The sequence below is a fragment of the Protomyctophum bolini genome (genome assembly GCF_963924005.1).
Source record: "Protomyctophum bolini genome assembly, chromosome: 14".
NCBI classification, from domain to species: domain Eukaryota; kingdom Metazoa; phylum Chordata; class Actinopteri; order Myctophiformes; family Myctophidae; genus Protomyctophum; species Protomyctophum bolini.
In genome coordinates, this window is record NC_137875.1 from 15,385,785 (window position 1) to 15,401,663 (window position 15,879).

Sequence of the window (15,879 nt, forward strand, 5' to 3'; positions counted from 1 at the left end):
ATTCTCAACCCGTTTAATTTCAAGGACCCCCAGTTTGACATGCATTAGTCTACGGACCCCCATTTAATGGCATTTCTATCTCTGGGACCAGCTCAGTGGCTTTGTGGTTAGAGTGTCCGCCCTGAGTCTGGTAGGTCGGGGTTCGATCCCCGGCCGGGTCATACCAAAGACTATAAAAATGGGACCCAATGCATCCCTGCTTGGCACTAAGCATCAAGGGTTGGATTGGGGGTAAGTCCCTGTGACATATAGCGTCATGTCCAGGGGGTGTACTTGTACATCAAGCTGCCTCACGCTAAAGAAACAGGAGATAAGCTCCTGCCCTATGGGCCTCATTGCTCTGCAAGGCTTACTTATCTCTGGGACCCCCCTCTGAGAGTGTACATTTGTACACTCTCAGAGTTACAGAACCATAATCCATAAGGGTCCATTTGTCATCATTTAGCTGGGGACCCCCTGGAACTCCCTCAAGGACCCCTGGGGGTCACCGGACCCCACTTTGTTAACCACTGCTGTATAGGATCTGACTGTGTAATACACTGTTTCCTGGAAGCAGCAGAGACACGGACAACCTTATTATTGTGACCTTTGGATCTTAAACATTTCTACAGAGTAAACATGAACTGATGAACAACCCCCGGCCTGCTGCTGAGGAGGACGACCTTTGAAGTGTGGAACTGCAGACAGTATAACTGGCTCAGTGGATCACAAGTTTGAAAGTTTGAAACCAACCTGGTGCATTCCCATGGTGCAGTTCTGGCGCCACCTACTGCATATAATTATATAATGCTTCTGTTTATTTTCAGATTATGACAGTAAAACGTAATTTTGCAATTTTGCACATCTATAGAGGTCAAATAACCGCGTGAAGGAGAGACACCACAATAATGCCATAATTTAATTTCCAAATAGTTTTCTACTGGCACAAGCCGCACAACGACAAACGCAACTGAATTTGTATTTTATTTTATTGTATTATTTTCCGACTTTGCCTCAACTTCAAGGATTTCAACCAAGATTTCATCCGAAGGAAGGAACCACATAACTTTGTAAATGTTTTGTCGGACTGTGATTGGTGTTACACCGCTACAAATCAACAGCCCTGTCTGTAGCGTAAAATTCTTGATAGATTCAGTCAACAACTTTAAAAAGATGTAAATGAATGAATGAACGCCTCGATCTAATGGTTCTATGATCAGCAGCCCAGTCTTGCCCTGAGTCCAGAGTGCAGCATCATGGCTGCCGCAGACACTGCAGTGTTCCTGGGGTTGGATTTCAGCACCCAGCAGGTATAACGCTTCAATATTATGATTACGGTATTATTATTGTCATAAACGCGTCGCTAATTAATCACAGATGGGTTATTTTTTTTAGAAGGCGCGTCACGCGCGTAAAGGCGCGCGCACGACGCACACCAAGGGTGAAGAAAGGTCCTGCAACGTGAAGAAGAGTTTGATTGATTGATTGATTAGAATTTTTTATTCACAGTATGTAGAATGGGTACATTTCAATTTTCAACGAAAATACAGGTCATTATAAACTTGTGAAGAAAACACAAGTTTATAATGTTGACATACACGTTCATAATGTTTATTACTGTTGTAATGTTAACATGTTGGTTACAATCAATTTGTTGTTTACAAGCTGCAGCTTTAACAGCTTTGTGTGAATCAATAGGGCCTATAATAACACTTTCACTTTTTCATGTATACCACGTTCAACTGTTGTTGTGTGAAGGTTATATTTTGTGTTGTGTAGATGGTTTATTGTATTGTGTTGTTTAACAAAGGTTTGTGTGTGTGTGTGTGTGTGTGTGTGTGTGTGTGTGTGTGTGTGTGTGTGTGTGTGTGTGTGTGCGATGTGCGTGTGTGACATGCTTGTGTGACATGCTTGTGTGTGTGTGTGTGTGTGTGTGTGTGTGTGTGTGTGTGTGTGTGTGTGTGCGCGCGTACATGTTGCAGTTAAAGGTGGTGGCCATGGATGGAAACCTCAATGTGATTCATCAGAACAATGTCCACTTTGACAGCGAACTGCCCGAGTTCAGGTAACATACTAGTATCTTATCTTATCTTATTATTATTATTATATGGGCCCAAGCAGGATGTGGGTAGACACCCTATTATATTTGTTTTTGTTTTGTATTCTTCTTTTGAGGTTTTGTCGTTCTGGCATAACTGTCTGTCTGTCTCTCTAGGACTGAGGGAGGAGTTCATATTCATGATGACAGACTAACAGTCACCTCTCCTGTACTGATGTGGGTTAAGGTAACACACGCGCGCACAAACACAGTGCTATAGTCACAGTGAATCAGTAGACAGACAGTTTAACCTTTTGACCTCCACGTCCTGTTTGTCTGATCTCTGATTGGTCTGCTTGTGTGTGTCGTCAGGCCCTGGACCTGCTATTGGACAAGATGAAGGGGGTGGGGTTTGACTTCTCACGTGTCAGGGCTCTCTCAGGAAGTGGACAGGTGGGAGACACCCCCCCCCCCCCCCCTTCAAGCACATAATTTTAATAAGCCATTAGCTACAACTTTATTTCTTTATTTCACTGTGTGTGCGTGCGTGTGTGCGTGCTTGCGTGTGTGTGTGTGTGTGTGTGTGTGCGTGCAGCAACACGGTAGTGTGTATTGGAGGAGAGGCGCTTGTGAGACCCTCAGACAACTGGATCCAGAGAAACCCCTGCATGAAATACTACAGGTAGTTATACTGTTGTTGGTTCCTTCCTTTAATGTAAAGCAACCTTGGCTATACAGGCTGAGGGGCCATTCTGAAAATTCCTCCTGACATAAGTTTTCTGGAAAAACTTCAAATATGTATTAAAACATTTCCTCACAAGTATAGTAATACAAACTGTGTGTGTGTGTGTGTGTGTGTGTGTGTGTGTGTGTGTGTGTGTGTGTGTGTGTGTGTGTGTGTGTGTGTGTGTGTGTGTGTTAGTCTAGCTTCTCTGTCTCTGACAGTCCAGTATGGATGGACTCCAGTACAACTCAGCAGTGTCAGTACTTAGAGTCGTCAGTAGGAGGAGCTCAGAGACTCGCTGACGTCACAGGATCCAGAGCTTATGAGGTGACATGTCATTCTCTATCTCTCTCTCTCTCTCTCTCTATCTATGAAGATGGTGCTGGCTGGCGTTTAGCTTTTACTCCCTCAAATTCTGCCCAAACCCGACCTGACCTGACGTTTTAGGGCTGGGCCAGGCCTAAAATGTATGCTAATTAGTCGGGCCGTACAACTTTGGGCCGGGCCTTCATTTTCAGGCCCGTTGAGAACTCTGTATGACTCTCTCTCTTTCTCTCTCTCTCTCTCTCTCTCTCTCTCTCTCTCTCTCTCCAGCGTTTTACAGGGAACCAGATCTCTAAGTTCTACCAGACCAGACCACAGCAGTATGAAGACACTGAGGTGTGTGTGTGTGTGTGTGTGTGTGTGTGTGTGTGTGTGTGTGTGTGTGTGTGTATGTGCTGTGTACTGTAAAGTGTAAAGTACATGCATACAGACACTGTCACCATGCAGTCTCATCTCACACGCAAGTATAGTAGAATGTGAGAAGTAGACATTGCGAGAACAATAATTTCCTGTTCCTCACAGGAGAAATTGCCCTGTGATCCATTCAATCATTCTTTCTCAAAATTAGTCACTGCGTCCGTCTAAAAGGTGATTTGTCTTAGTCAGCGTTAATGTTGTAACCTCGACACAGCATGACATCAGAAATGACCCCAGAACGGCTGCGTTGTGTTCAATTACTGCGGACGCCGCCTCGATTCAGAGAAAACAGCCTTTTAAAACGGCCCAGAAGCAGGAACTCGTGTCGACGCAGTGCAAGGCCTGCTGGGTCACAGGTGCATATGATTGGAAGCCGTTTTTTTTTAATACAAACGTGTGTTTGTGTTTTCAGAGGATTTCATTGGTCAGCAGTTTTGCTGCATCTCTCTTCCTGGGTGAATATGCGGCTATCGACTACAGTGATGGTAAAGTCTGTCTTGTCTGGTCTTGTCTGTCTGTCTGACACTCTATCAGACAATCTGTTTTTGGTCGTTAAATTGTGAAAATAGTGACAAATGTTAGTTAATTAACTAACTAATCAGCTAACAAGTCATCTTTCTATAATGGATAATTATCAATATTTACACTCTGACTTGTGACTTGGCAACAGTATATAGACGTGTGTGTGTGTGTGTGTGTGTGTGTGTGTGTGTGTGTGTGTGTGTGTGTGTGTGTGTGTGTGTGTGTGTGTGTGTGTGTGTGTGTGTGTGTGTGTGCGTGCGTGCGTGTGTTCAGGTTCAGGCATGAATCTGTTGGACATTCACAGTCTGAGCTGGTCTGAAGTGTGTATGGAGAACACGTCTCCTCACCTCCAAACACTGCTGGGAAAGCCTCAGCCATCCACTGCAGTGCTCGTAAGTACTGTGTGTGTGCGTGCACCTCTCAAAAAAGAAATCTTATCACACAAAGATTTGGATCCCCTGTTGAAGACCCCTGATATAGAAAATGCAATGGCTTAATAAACTGTGATGCAGTGTGTTGTTTTGTCCACAGGGTGGAGTCTCATCCTATTTGGTTTCTCGGTATGGTTTCCATGAAGACTGTCAGGTTGTGGCCTTCACTGGAGACAATCCAGGTAAGGAACAACAGGGGGTCGCTGTGTGTGTATTTTCTTTTCTTTTAATGATTTGGTACCATTTATCTGTGTGTGTGTGTGTGTGCGCGCGCGTGTGTGTGTGTGTGTGTGTGTGTGTGCGCGTGTGTGTGTGTCAGCATCTCTAGCAGGTATGAGACTACAGGAAGGAGACATTGCCGTGAGTGAAAACTCTCAAGTCTACCTCGTGATGTTTACATTTCTGACTCATATTCAATTCAATATTCAAGTGTGTGTGTGTGTGTGTGTGTGTGTGTGTGTGTGTGTGTGTGCGCGTGCAGGTGTCTCTAGGAACCAGTGACACAGTCTTCCTGTGGGTTGAGGATCCGTGTCCGTCTCTTGAAGGACACGTCTTCACCAACCCAGTGGACTGTCACAAATACATGGCTTTACTGTGGTATGCGCACGCATGCACGCACCTATGCACGCACGCACGCATGCACGCACACCCAGTGGACTGTCAGTCTGTCACAAATACATGGCTTTAGTGTGGCACGTGCACACACACACACACACACACACACAGTGGACTGTCACAAATACATGCCGCACACACACAGATAATAGGAATAGACCGGCAACCACCGATTATCGGCCTCGTTATTCATGTTTTTTATAATGATGGATTATCAGTGTTTTGACAGACGAAAACAACAAATGTGTTGCTTCATCTACGTTGCTTTTTGGATAAATATTCTTAAATGCATTCAAAGGTCATTTTGTTTTGGAGTTTGTGTTACTGTTAATCTTAGATATTTTGACTGAAAATGCGTATCGGCTCCTGCACTGATCAATTTGTGTGTGTGTGTGTGTGTGTGTGTGCTATCTTCCAGTTTTAAGAACGGCTCGTTGACCAGAGAACGAATCAGGAACGAGTGTGCCGAAGGATCATGGGAAGTATTCTCCGCCTCCCTGAGAGATACGCCCCTCGGAAACTATGGCAACACAGGTCGGTCGCATGAGTACATAATATAATAATTGACATGTCACAATTTGTCGATGTTGGGCAGAAACCTTGTATCTCCATATTTTATTTTTATTATTTTCCTAAATGAATGCCCTATTCATCAAACAAGTAGCCTCGGTACCCAGACTTTTTCCTTCGCATTCGGCTCAAAAATGAAAGCCTGGGGGAACCTGGTCTAGGAGTGGAAGTGAACTACAGTACAGTAGCAGAGGGGCGTAGCTCGAAATATCGTGACGTCAGTGTTGTGCGCAAATTTCTACCAGGGAAGGCAGGGGAGGGGCGGGCGGTCAGATCGGTGAACCAATATTATCCAGTGCAAGCTCCATGCGCTACCCTTCCCCCTAGACCAGAAAGCACGCTGGCTGGGCCAGGCTATCAAAAACAAAAGTGTCGCACAAAGGAAATTGGACAAGTCGTGTGCTAGGAGTTGGAATAAACTTTGTACAACATTTGCTGATTTTGCTTCCGGGTTCATTGGGGTGAATTTTGGGGTCTTCAAAATAAAACTTGTGCCGTGGGAGGGAAGAGACTACAGACTGACAGTAAATTAGTTAATAATCAATTAACATTGCATGAACGCGACAGTGCTACTGAAGCAGGAAGTGCGGTGTAAATGCTTGAATGTTGATTGTTGCAGGCTTTTATGGTTGATTGTGATTGGTTGATATGTTTGCAGGGTTTTATTATGACGTGGTGGAGATAACGCCCGCCGCTGTTGGTCTGCACAGGTTCGATGCCCACGACAACCAGGTGTGTACTGCTAAAGAACTGACGTGAACTCTGGAGAATGTCCGTGGAATGTCCCGTGTTGGTGTTGGCCTTTCACACATGTAGCACCCACCAGGAGTTTTCATTGATTGATTGAGTACTTTATTAATTCACCCAGTGCCAGTGGTTTTTTTCATACCTTTTAATGTCTGTCGGTCTATCTATCTATCTATCTCTCTGTCTGTCGGTTTGTCTGTCTGTCAGGTGTCATGTTTCAGCTCCCAGCAGGAGGTCAGGGCGTTGGTGGAGGGACAGTTTCTGTCTAAGAGACTTCATGCTGAGAGCCTGGGATACAAGATACGTAAGACAACTGTACACACACACACACACACACACACACACACACACACACACACACACACACACACACACACACACACAGGGCAGATATGTACTGTACACTAAGACCTGGCTATAGTCACACACGCACGCATGCGCCAAAACGATTATTGTGTGTGTGTGTGTGTGTGTGTGTGTGTGTGTGTGTGTGTGTGTGTGTGTGTGTGTGTGTGTGTGTGTGTGTGTGTGTGTGTGTTTAGTTCCTGGTACAAGAGTTCTGGCGACGGGAGGGGCTTCATCCAACAAAGAAATTCTGCAGGTGAGTGTGCGTGCGTGCGTGCATTAGTAGAAGGGCATCAACTGCTTTTAACACAGATAGTCAGAGGTTTCCCTGAGCAGGCAAAGTCATACCATTGGACACGACCTGAAATTATGACAAGAAATGGCTACATTCAAATAACATGATCGTTACAGAGTTATTAGGAGTATAGTTTGTTGATCAGGCATACTTTTGATGCAGTAATGCCACCAAGGTTATAAAACGGGTGCAGTACTTACTTTAGACAGTTTTTGGTTTAGACTAGTCATTGGTTAGACCAGTCATTAGTCCTACAACTAGAACCTATCTCAAACCCTCACCCTAAACCTAACCTCCCACGGAGCAGCACACCTAAACCTAACCTTAACCCATGTCTAACCAATGACTAGTCTAAACTAAGTATGCACCCCTATAAAACGACTCAAGCATACCAAAGTGGTTAATCTCAATGTAGTCTGCAGGTCATTCCAGGTGTTGGGGCCACTGAAGCTAAACGCAGATCGATCTACCAAGTTCAGATTTGACTTTTGGCACCTTGGATTTGGGGAAATGACTTGAGTGTGTTCCAGAAAGGTGTCACCCTCGCTCATCTGCTTCATCTGGCTCTCTCTGCTACTTCATCATGCCTGAACACACTCATACATGGAACACTGCCTACAGCTATGAGATGGTAAATCTCCTTTCTCTCTCCAGGTTCTATCAGACGTGTTCAACGCTCCAGTCTACTGTATAGACGTCTCCAACTCTGCCTGTCTGGGCTGTGCCTACAGAGCCATGCACGGTAAGATCTGAACTCAGATCACCCTTTCTGTGCTGTGCCTACGGAGTCATGCACGGTAAGATCTGAACTCAGATCACACTTTCTGTGCTGTGCCTACGGAGCCATGCGCACGGTAAGATCTGAACTCAGATCAGCCTGTCTGGGCTGTGCCATGCACGTAGGGATGGCACAATTATTACATACTCGTCTAATCGCAATTATTTGAGATAATCACAATTATCTTTTCAGAATCGTCAACATTTTAAATGCAGAAATCGCAGATGAGGCCTATTTCCGCTATTTGTTTGTATAGAATTCTTAAATATAATATATAATAATATTTATAATATTACCGGTAATTTCTTAGTAAATTAAGGCAATCAGAAATGTATTCTTTATTCATATGTTGTCCAATGTTCAACGGCAAAAACACAATTATTAAGTGTGTGTGTGTGTGTGTGTGTGTGTGTGTGTGTGTGTGTGTGTGTGTGTGTGTGTGTGTGTGTGTGTGTGTGTGTGTGTGTGTGTGTGTGTGTGTGTGTGTGTGTGTGTGCGTGTGTGAAGGTGTGCGTGCACAGTCAGGTGCGTCATTCTCTGATGTCGTACGGAACGCTGCAGAACCACAACTTGCTGCCACCCCAAAGCCTGGCGCACAACAGGTACACACGCACGTGCGCGCAGTGCACACACACACACACACACACACACACACGCACACGCACACACACACACACACATACAAAGTGTCACATTAACCGCATGTCACAATGCACGGACAATTCAGCAATAACAGCAGATCTCTGTGTGTGCGTGTGTTCCAGGTGGTTGATGGGATGTTGAAACGCTACGCCCGATTGGAGGAGAGAGTTCTCCAAATGTCCCGCCCCTAGACCACATCCACCAATCGGTGCTCTTAGAACAAGTCTATAACGACCTGATTGGACAGTAGAAGAAGGCTTCGCCTAGAAACACGTCGACAATCTCACGATAATGATTAATAAACATTCATTATAATAGAAACTATTCATATACTAGTATACCTTCATACTTGTACTGTTTGTAAATTGCCAACTGACTAAAATCATTGCATTAGTTGAATGTTGTTTATCCCATTTAGGATGGGGAAACCTTTAGGTGTTATTACCTTTCAAGACAGGAAACCCCTTGGGGTAGCTGTTCTATGTACACTATATAGCAATATATATTTTTTGTAATCTTTGAATTCATATTTGACGTTTTTCTGAAAACTTACAGTAGGTCAGGATTTATAAGGTATTTTTAGAATCGGCCTCAGGTGATTATACTGGATCTCAGTAACAATAATCTCAGTAAAATAAAGTGAAGGATGAGTTTCTGTGAACGGAGACTGACCTGGGTTCAGCATATCACCCTGTGAATGAATGAAAGAACAAACAAACAAACAAATTAATTGATTGAATCAATGAATGAATTCATTCATCATTCATTCATTCATAAATATAATGTCAGTATTTAGTTAACTCCAACTGACCCTGCATGGTAATGCCAATATTTTGTTATTAAATTTTGAAACAATTGCACATAACTTGAATGTGTGAGTTCAGTTTTTATTTTATGTTATAAATGCAGTGATTCAACATGCTCTGTCCTCGCTCCTCTAGTCTAAACTAACTTGAACTGGAAGTGGAAGTCTGTCCCCCATCAAGTCCAAGACAAAAACAAAGACAGCCCAATTGGCGTTCACTTCCCATTTCTGCATGACTGGAAGCAGGTTGGAGTCTATTGTTCCCTGTTTAATTCCAATGGAAAGGTGAACGTGAAGTGAACTTAAGAACGATTATTTTCCCCAACATTCTGATACTAAAATGGCCTTTTTCAGAGTGACAAATCAGGAGAAATTTTACTTTGTTATCGACCTTTCCTGTTAACACACTCAACAGGACGTCCGCAAGATCTTGCCGCCAGACAGCGCCCACCTATTAGGAGACTGTTGGAAGGAAATAAGGCAAGTGAACTCAATACTCATAATGATATGAAATATCAATATTAAATGTTATCTCTGTCGTCTGTGGACACTATAATCAACTCCTTAGATCAGCCTATCAATAACAGGTGCATTATTTGTTTTTACTGTGATCCCAGTGTATCTGTAGCTGAATGAGAGAAGGGTAATGCTTTCCTTAAGCCCCTGCCATGCAGGGCTTCGCGAGTAACCGAGAGACTTCGGCCTTGTAAGGAAAACAAGTGCTCCCATATCCCTCGCAAACCATCTGCTGCATTCTCGGCTGCAAGGTTAGCAGTTTGCAGGGGAAGTTCACAGGTGTATAGTAGCTACATCTGGCTAATAACACATTTTTAGGGCCCTGTTGCTCTCTGTTGCTGCCCCTTCCCGTTCTTCAAAACCTACCTCTTAAGGCTATTTCTTCTCAGCTGAGGTCGAGACGAGTTAAGATGTCTCTGCTATTTCCCCTACCATAAGGCCCCTCAATGAATTAAATTTAATTAAATTTGGGGTTTTGTGCTAATTCGCTTATTTCCATCGCTCAAAAATCAGTAATGTAAATAATAATAATATTTTGATGGAAATAAGCGAATTAGCACAAAAACCCAACCCCCATTGAGTGCTTATGGTAGGGGAAATAGGCAATAATGCACTTTTGCACAAAATAACACGTGGACCTCTTTGGTGGGGACGTAACAACTACAAATAAAGGTAAGAAAGCCTTCTAGTCCGAAATTCTCCTTTAACCTGTTATTTCTTTTAAAATAGCACTTATCTTTGTATTGTTGTTTTTTCATAATACAATAATGCATGGCATTCATAATGCCATCTCAGTGGCCTTGTGGTTTGAGTGTCTGGGTCCGGGTCATACCAAAGACTCTGAAAAATGGGACCTAATGCAATGCCTCCCTGCTTGGCACTCAAGGGTTGGATTGGGGTTAAGTCCCTGCGACGACACTGTCATGTCCAGGGGGTGGACAAGCTTCCCTATGGGCCTCATGGCTTGGCAATGGCTTACTTACAGTCATAATGCTGACCTGTCTTCCCGTGACGTATGAATCATACGTCACTGCGGCTGTGCATATATAGCAAGCCAGCAGAACAGCACAGCAAAATTAACAGTCGATGTTCGTTAGTCAGACATTCATTAGTCATAGGTACGCTACAACAGAGAGCAGACGAGAGTAAGATCATTTCCTCGGATTTCCTCGATAATGAGGAAATCTGAAGACTTGAAACAAATACCGGTATCTGCATGGGAATTAGCATGGAAGCCTCACACGGGACAGACCTTCAGGGAGCACATGGAGGATCAGCCCATTCCCAGGTTCTCTCCGAAACAGCGTCTGTACTCCGACCCCTACGCTGTCGGAGAGATCGGTAACCGGCCTGCCCGGCCGGCTCAGAGCCACAATGTGCACGCAGCCTCGCAGGATTGTCCAGAGCTGGCGGCCAAAGTGGAAGGCATGGGGACGGAGAAACAGGATAGCAAAGTACAGGAGGAGAAAGCAGAGGAGGAAAAGCAGATAGAGTACGTTAAGAAGCAGATTAGGGTGAAAAAATACAACGCAGAAGATTTTAATCAACCACCTGTACAATGCTCACATCGATTACACGAGCACTATAGAAGTCACGCGGGCAAACACTGTGTTGCTAATAGTTTGGCAGCAATTATGATGAGTAAGATGAAGAATATTCTCACATGGACAACAAATGATATTGATAATGTTTTAGATGAGGGAACAACATTCTATAATGAAATGCTCAGTAAACATAAGATAAAGAGCAATACTGGATACATTGTGATATCTGAATTGCCAGATACGTATAAGACCAGGAAAGGTACATTTTCAGTCCACATAGGAAATTCCTTTCTTGGAAAGATTAAGGTCGAGCATCATGATGAAGAAATATCATCGATGCCTTTCGATGAGGCACTTCAGAACGCTTTGTTGAATTTCGAAGCTTGTCTTGTAACATTTGGTGAAAATACATGTGTTGTCATTCAGAAAGACAATTGGTTTGCTGTATTTGATCCAAACCCATGTAACAAACAGGCCACTGAAGATGCTAATGGCAAAGCCGTGGTACTTTACTATTCTACTTTAGAGAAATTACTTGCACACTTAGGGAACCTTTCTAACTCACTGTACAATGGCAATGCTCATACACAATCTTTTGAGATAACTGGCATTACAACTCAGATGATACCTGGCACAGAGGATAACTTTAACAACACAGGCAGTTCCCAAACAACCATGCATATGGAATCTGAAGCCCCGCCAGCTCAGGCCCACAATGTGCATACAGCTCCACTGGATTGTCCCGAGCTGTTATCCAAGATGGGAGTGGAGAACCGGAAGGAGAGAAAAGTACACCATGATAGAAAAGAGGAGGAAAAGCAGATGAAGGGTGATTATTGTAACGGGGGGCCGGAGAGAAAAGCGACTGCGCTACAGGAAGGGAACAAAGAGAAAGAGCAGGTGGCAGACAAAAGGGACAAGCAGAGAGAGCAGGAGAGGAATGTGGATGATAAAATGGAGGTGCAGAAGGCGAGGATCAAAGTAAAAGAAAAGCCAGAGGAGGAAAAACGGATATCAACAATGAGAACGCATGAAAACATGAAACAGAAATCTACGTGGCACACAGGGCAGACCTTTAGGGGATGCACGGAGGGTCAGGACATCCCCAGGTTTTCTCCGAAGCAGCGTCCATCCCCGGAAGCCGATGCTGCCGGAGAGATTGGAAACCGCCCCGTCCGGCCACCACCTCAGGGCCACTACGTGCATACGGCTCCGCGGGATTGGCCCGGCCTTGCAACCAAGGTGGAAGTGATGGGGACGGAGAAACTAGAGGAGCAGGATTGCAAAGTACAGGAGGAGAAAACGGAGGTTGAAAAGATGATAGAAGAGTATTATAAGAACAAGAAGAAGAAGAGAAGGGTTAAGAGAGAGCAGGACGTGGTGCCGGATGGGTCCAAAGAAGAGAAGGAGACGCAGAAGGAACATGAGAGGAAAGTAGAGGAGGTGAAAACTGGAAAGCAGAATGAGCAGGACTGGAGAGTATATGAGAAGACAGAAGAGGAAAAGCAGATAGAGAATTCAACAGCGAGAACTCCTGAAGATATGCACACATCTGCATGGAAGCCACACATGGGACAAACCTCCAGACGACACATGGAAGATCTGGACATTCCCAGGTTTTCTCCAAAGCAGCGTATGTCCCCTGACATCTACGCTGCCAGCAAGATTGGCAACCACCCCGTCAACCCAGCTCTGGGCCACAACGTTTATAAAGCTCCACAGGGTTGTCCAGAGCAAGTGGTCAAAGAGGTTGTGGGGACAGAGGTAAAGCACCAGAAGAGGGTAGAGGATACAAAGCAGTCAAATACGAAGGAGAAAGAGAGGGAGCCAGAGGAGAATATGGTGGAGGACGGTAAGAAGGAGTTGGTAAAGGAGATGAAGGTGGAAGGCAGAGGCCTGTCCGCGTGGGAGCCCCACTTAGCAGATCCTCACTTAGCAGAGCCCATTAATGTGTCCTTCTGCTTGTCTGATGAGCAGCTGGAAGCCAAACCAGAGAAGAACAGGGAGTTAGAGCAGAAATGGAGGACGGGAGTGGAGAAAGAGAATAAAGAGAATAAAAACCTGCCCGCATGGGAGCCCCGCTTTACAGAGCCCATGAATAATTTCTTCCAGTCTTCCAAGGAACTGGAAGCGAAACCTGAGAAGAATAAGGAGGCGGAGGAACATAATATGGTGATGGAGGGGAAGGAGAAGGAAAGCCTGTCAGCTTGGGAGCCCCACTTATCAGAGCCAATCAATATGTTCTCCTTCTTCTTCCAGCCTCCTGAGGAGTTGGAGACAGAACCGGAGGAAGAGAATGAGAAGGCAGATGAGGAACGGGAGATCATAGTGCAGAGGAAAAGCCTGCCTGCATGGGAGCCCCACTTAGCCGAGCCCATCAGTATGTTTGCCTTTTTCTTGTCTCCTGGGGAGCTGGATCATAAACCAGAGGAGCAGTGTTCTCTGGTTCCTCCAGGGGAGGACCACAAGGCTGTGGCGGAGGAAGAGAAGAAAAGCCCCTCCATATGGGAGCCCCATTTAGCAAAGCCCATCAATATGTTCTCCATGTTATTCATGTCTACTGATGAGCAGCTGGAAGCAAAGCCAAAGGAGATGAATGAGGAGGAACTGGAGGCTGTGGCAGCGGAGAAGGAAAGTCTGCCCATGAAGGAGCTCCATGTAGAAGAGCCTATTGACATGTTCACCTCCTTGTCCACGGAGGAGCTGGAATCAAAACCATATGAAGAGAATAAGGAGGTGGAACAGAAGATGGTGGAGGAGGAGAAGAAAAGCCTATCCACATGGGATCCACAAATCGCAGAACCCATGAATATGTTCTCCCTGTCTCCGGAGGAGCTGGAAGCGAAACCACAAGATCAGAATAAGGAGGAGGTGGAGGAGAACAAAAGCCTGCCCTTGTGGGAGCCTCAACCCATCGATATGTTCTCCCCGTCTCCTGAAGATCTGGAAGCTAGTCCGGAGGAAGAGAAGATGGTGGAGGAGATGGAGGAGGGGGAAAGCCTGGACATAGGGGAGGCCCAGGGGGAGCAGAATCTAATGAAGGTGCCCCTGGGCATAGGGGAGGCCCAGGGGGAGCAGGATCTAATGAAGGTGGAGGAGGGGGAAAGCCTGGGCATAGCGGAGGCCCAGGGGGAGCAGAATCTAATGGAGGTGCCAGAGCTGGAAAGGAAGGTGGTGAGGAGGAAGGTAGACGAGTGTAAAAAGGTGAAGGTGAGGAAGGTCACCGAATGGGGGAGGGAGATCAAGCAGAAGGTAGAAAGGACAGAGCAGGAGAGGAAGAAGGAGGTAGAGGTGAGGAAGAAAGAGGTAGAGGAGAGGAAGAAGACGGTGGAAGACAAGAAGATGAAGCTGGAGCTGTGGGAGAAGGTGCTTCGCGACAGGGAGAAGCAGGTTCACCAGTGGGAGACCATGGCAAGTGAGTGGCTGAAGGCCGTGGAGGAGTTGGAGAAGAAGGTGAAGGAAGCGATGATGGACGTGGAGGACAGGGAGAGGGCAGTGGAAGAGAGAAGGGAGAGTCGGGGTAAACAGTCCCTGCGCTGTGGACATGACCGGGGCTGGCCGCCCTCCAGGAGATCCTCCAGCTGTATCGGGCAGTCCTCTTGACGCTCCGGTGTGGTTTTCATCGAGCAGTTTAAAGACTCGCCACCTGAACATCCTCGAGAGGCATCATAATGTTTCTGTGGTGAGGTTTGCCTCAACATGGAAAAAGATGAAAGACAAGTGCAGGTCCAAATGCCTGTCAGTGAGTTATTTTTGCAGTTCCCTTTTTATTTTCGTCTCAATTTTACTTGTTATAGGCTCATATATATATATGAGGCCATTCTACACCTACACACGCATGCATACGTTTTTTTCATGTTTTTCTATGCCCGGCTTTGTGTGTTTGTGTGAATCATATCGTATTAGCAATGATTTGATTGGCTGATTGGTTGAGCAAAGCATATTGAGGATAGAAAGTGAGGGCAGAAAACTAAAGATGCCAATTGTGATTGGCCGGAATGACAGAAAAGTGAGGATGCCAATTGTGATTGGCCGGCATACACATGATGTAAGAGCGCCGCTCACTTCACACGTGCAATTTTTTTATTTTCCCTCCCAATTCATAATACCATTTCTCAATTCCTTCATTTGCTGTATTCAAGGAATGACGTCACAGCAAGCCAATGCTGCTTCCTGAGAAACTATACCAGTCTAGTTTATTTGTTAAAGATGGAGTGCCGTGATTTTGGTACTTTTTCTAGAATATTCAAATATGTCCTCCCTGTGTATTTTTGGTTTTCTCGAAAGACTTTGAGTTATTATCATTCAACACAGCTGTGGGCGAGGCTTCAAGTTATGGTGGTTGATGCTACGGTGAAAACCAGGTATACTTAATGAACTGGTGGTGGGTGTGGCCACATAATAACATAATTTTTAACACTTCCTGTACACTTTTTTGAAATAAGTCTTACTAGTATAATCATAGTAGCCTACCCGATGATCATGTTTTAGGGGGGAAACACCCCAGTGTCTGTCTTTGGCTATAGGAGGGACCTTCAGTGCCCGTCCTTGGGTATAGGGGGACCTTCAGTGCCCGTCCTTGGGTAT

General features: G+C 45.2%; 1 protein-coding gene across 3 annotated transcripts; it reads left to right on the forward strand.

The window, feature by feature from the left end:
• The first annotated feature begins 1,097 nt into the window (after window positions 1-1,097).
• Window positions 1,098-9,270, forward strand: xylb (xylulokinase homolog (H. influenzae)). Of its 3 annotated transcripts, XR_013965240.1 has the most exons (20): window positions 1,098-1,289; window positions 1,962-2,044; window positions 2,195-2,264; window positions 2,390-2,470; window positions 2,613-2,699; window positions 2,940-3,068; window positions 3,336-3,401; window positions 3,895-3,967; window positions 4,278-4,396; window positions 4,536-4,617; window positions 4,755-4,795; window positions 4,917-5,032; window positions 5,469-5,584; window positions 6,279-6,352; window positions 6,575-6,671; window positions 6,910-6,968; window positions 7,662-7,749; window positions 8,293-8,387; window positions 8,550-8,962; window positions 9,079-9,270. XR_013965240.1 is itself a non-coding variant. In XM_080781662.1 (19 exons), the coding sequence occupies exons 1-19, from the start codon at window positions 1,236-1,238 to the stop codon at window positions 8,616-8,618; spliced, it is 1,599 nt and encodes a 532-aa protein (XP_080637788.1). In that variant the 5' UTR covers window positions 1,098-1,235; the 3' UTR covers window positions 8,619-9,270. The 3 variants fall into 3 exon arrangements, 2 of the variants coding, with proteins under 2 accessions (XP_080637788.1, XP_080637789.1); XM_080781662.1 differs by having other exon boundaries at window positions 8,550-9,270; XM_080781663.1 differs by lacking the exon at window positions 2,195-2,264 and having other exon boundaries at window positions 1,236-1,289; window positions 8,550-9,270.
• The last annotated feature ends 6,609 nt before the right edge of the window (window positions 9,271-15,879 follow it).

Excerpts from the sequence above, each read along its gene's own strand:
- xylb (XM_080781662.1), top strand. The coding sequence starts at position 1,236 with ATGGCTGCCGCAGACACTGCAGTGTTCCTGGGGTTGGATTTCAGCACC. Across the intron at positions 2,045-2,194 it reads AGCGAACTGCCCGAGTTCAG|GACTGAGGGAGGAGTTCATA; the intron begins GTAACATACTAG and ends CTGTCTCTCTAG. Across the intron at positions 2,471-2,612 it reads CTCTCTCAGGAAGTGGACAG|CAACACGGTAGTGTGTATTG; the intron begins GTGGGAGACACC and ends GTGTGCGTGCAG.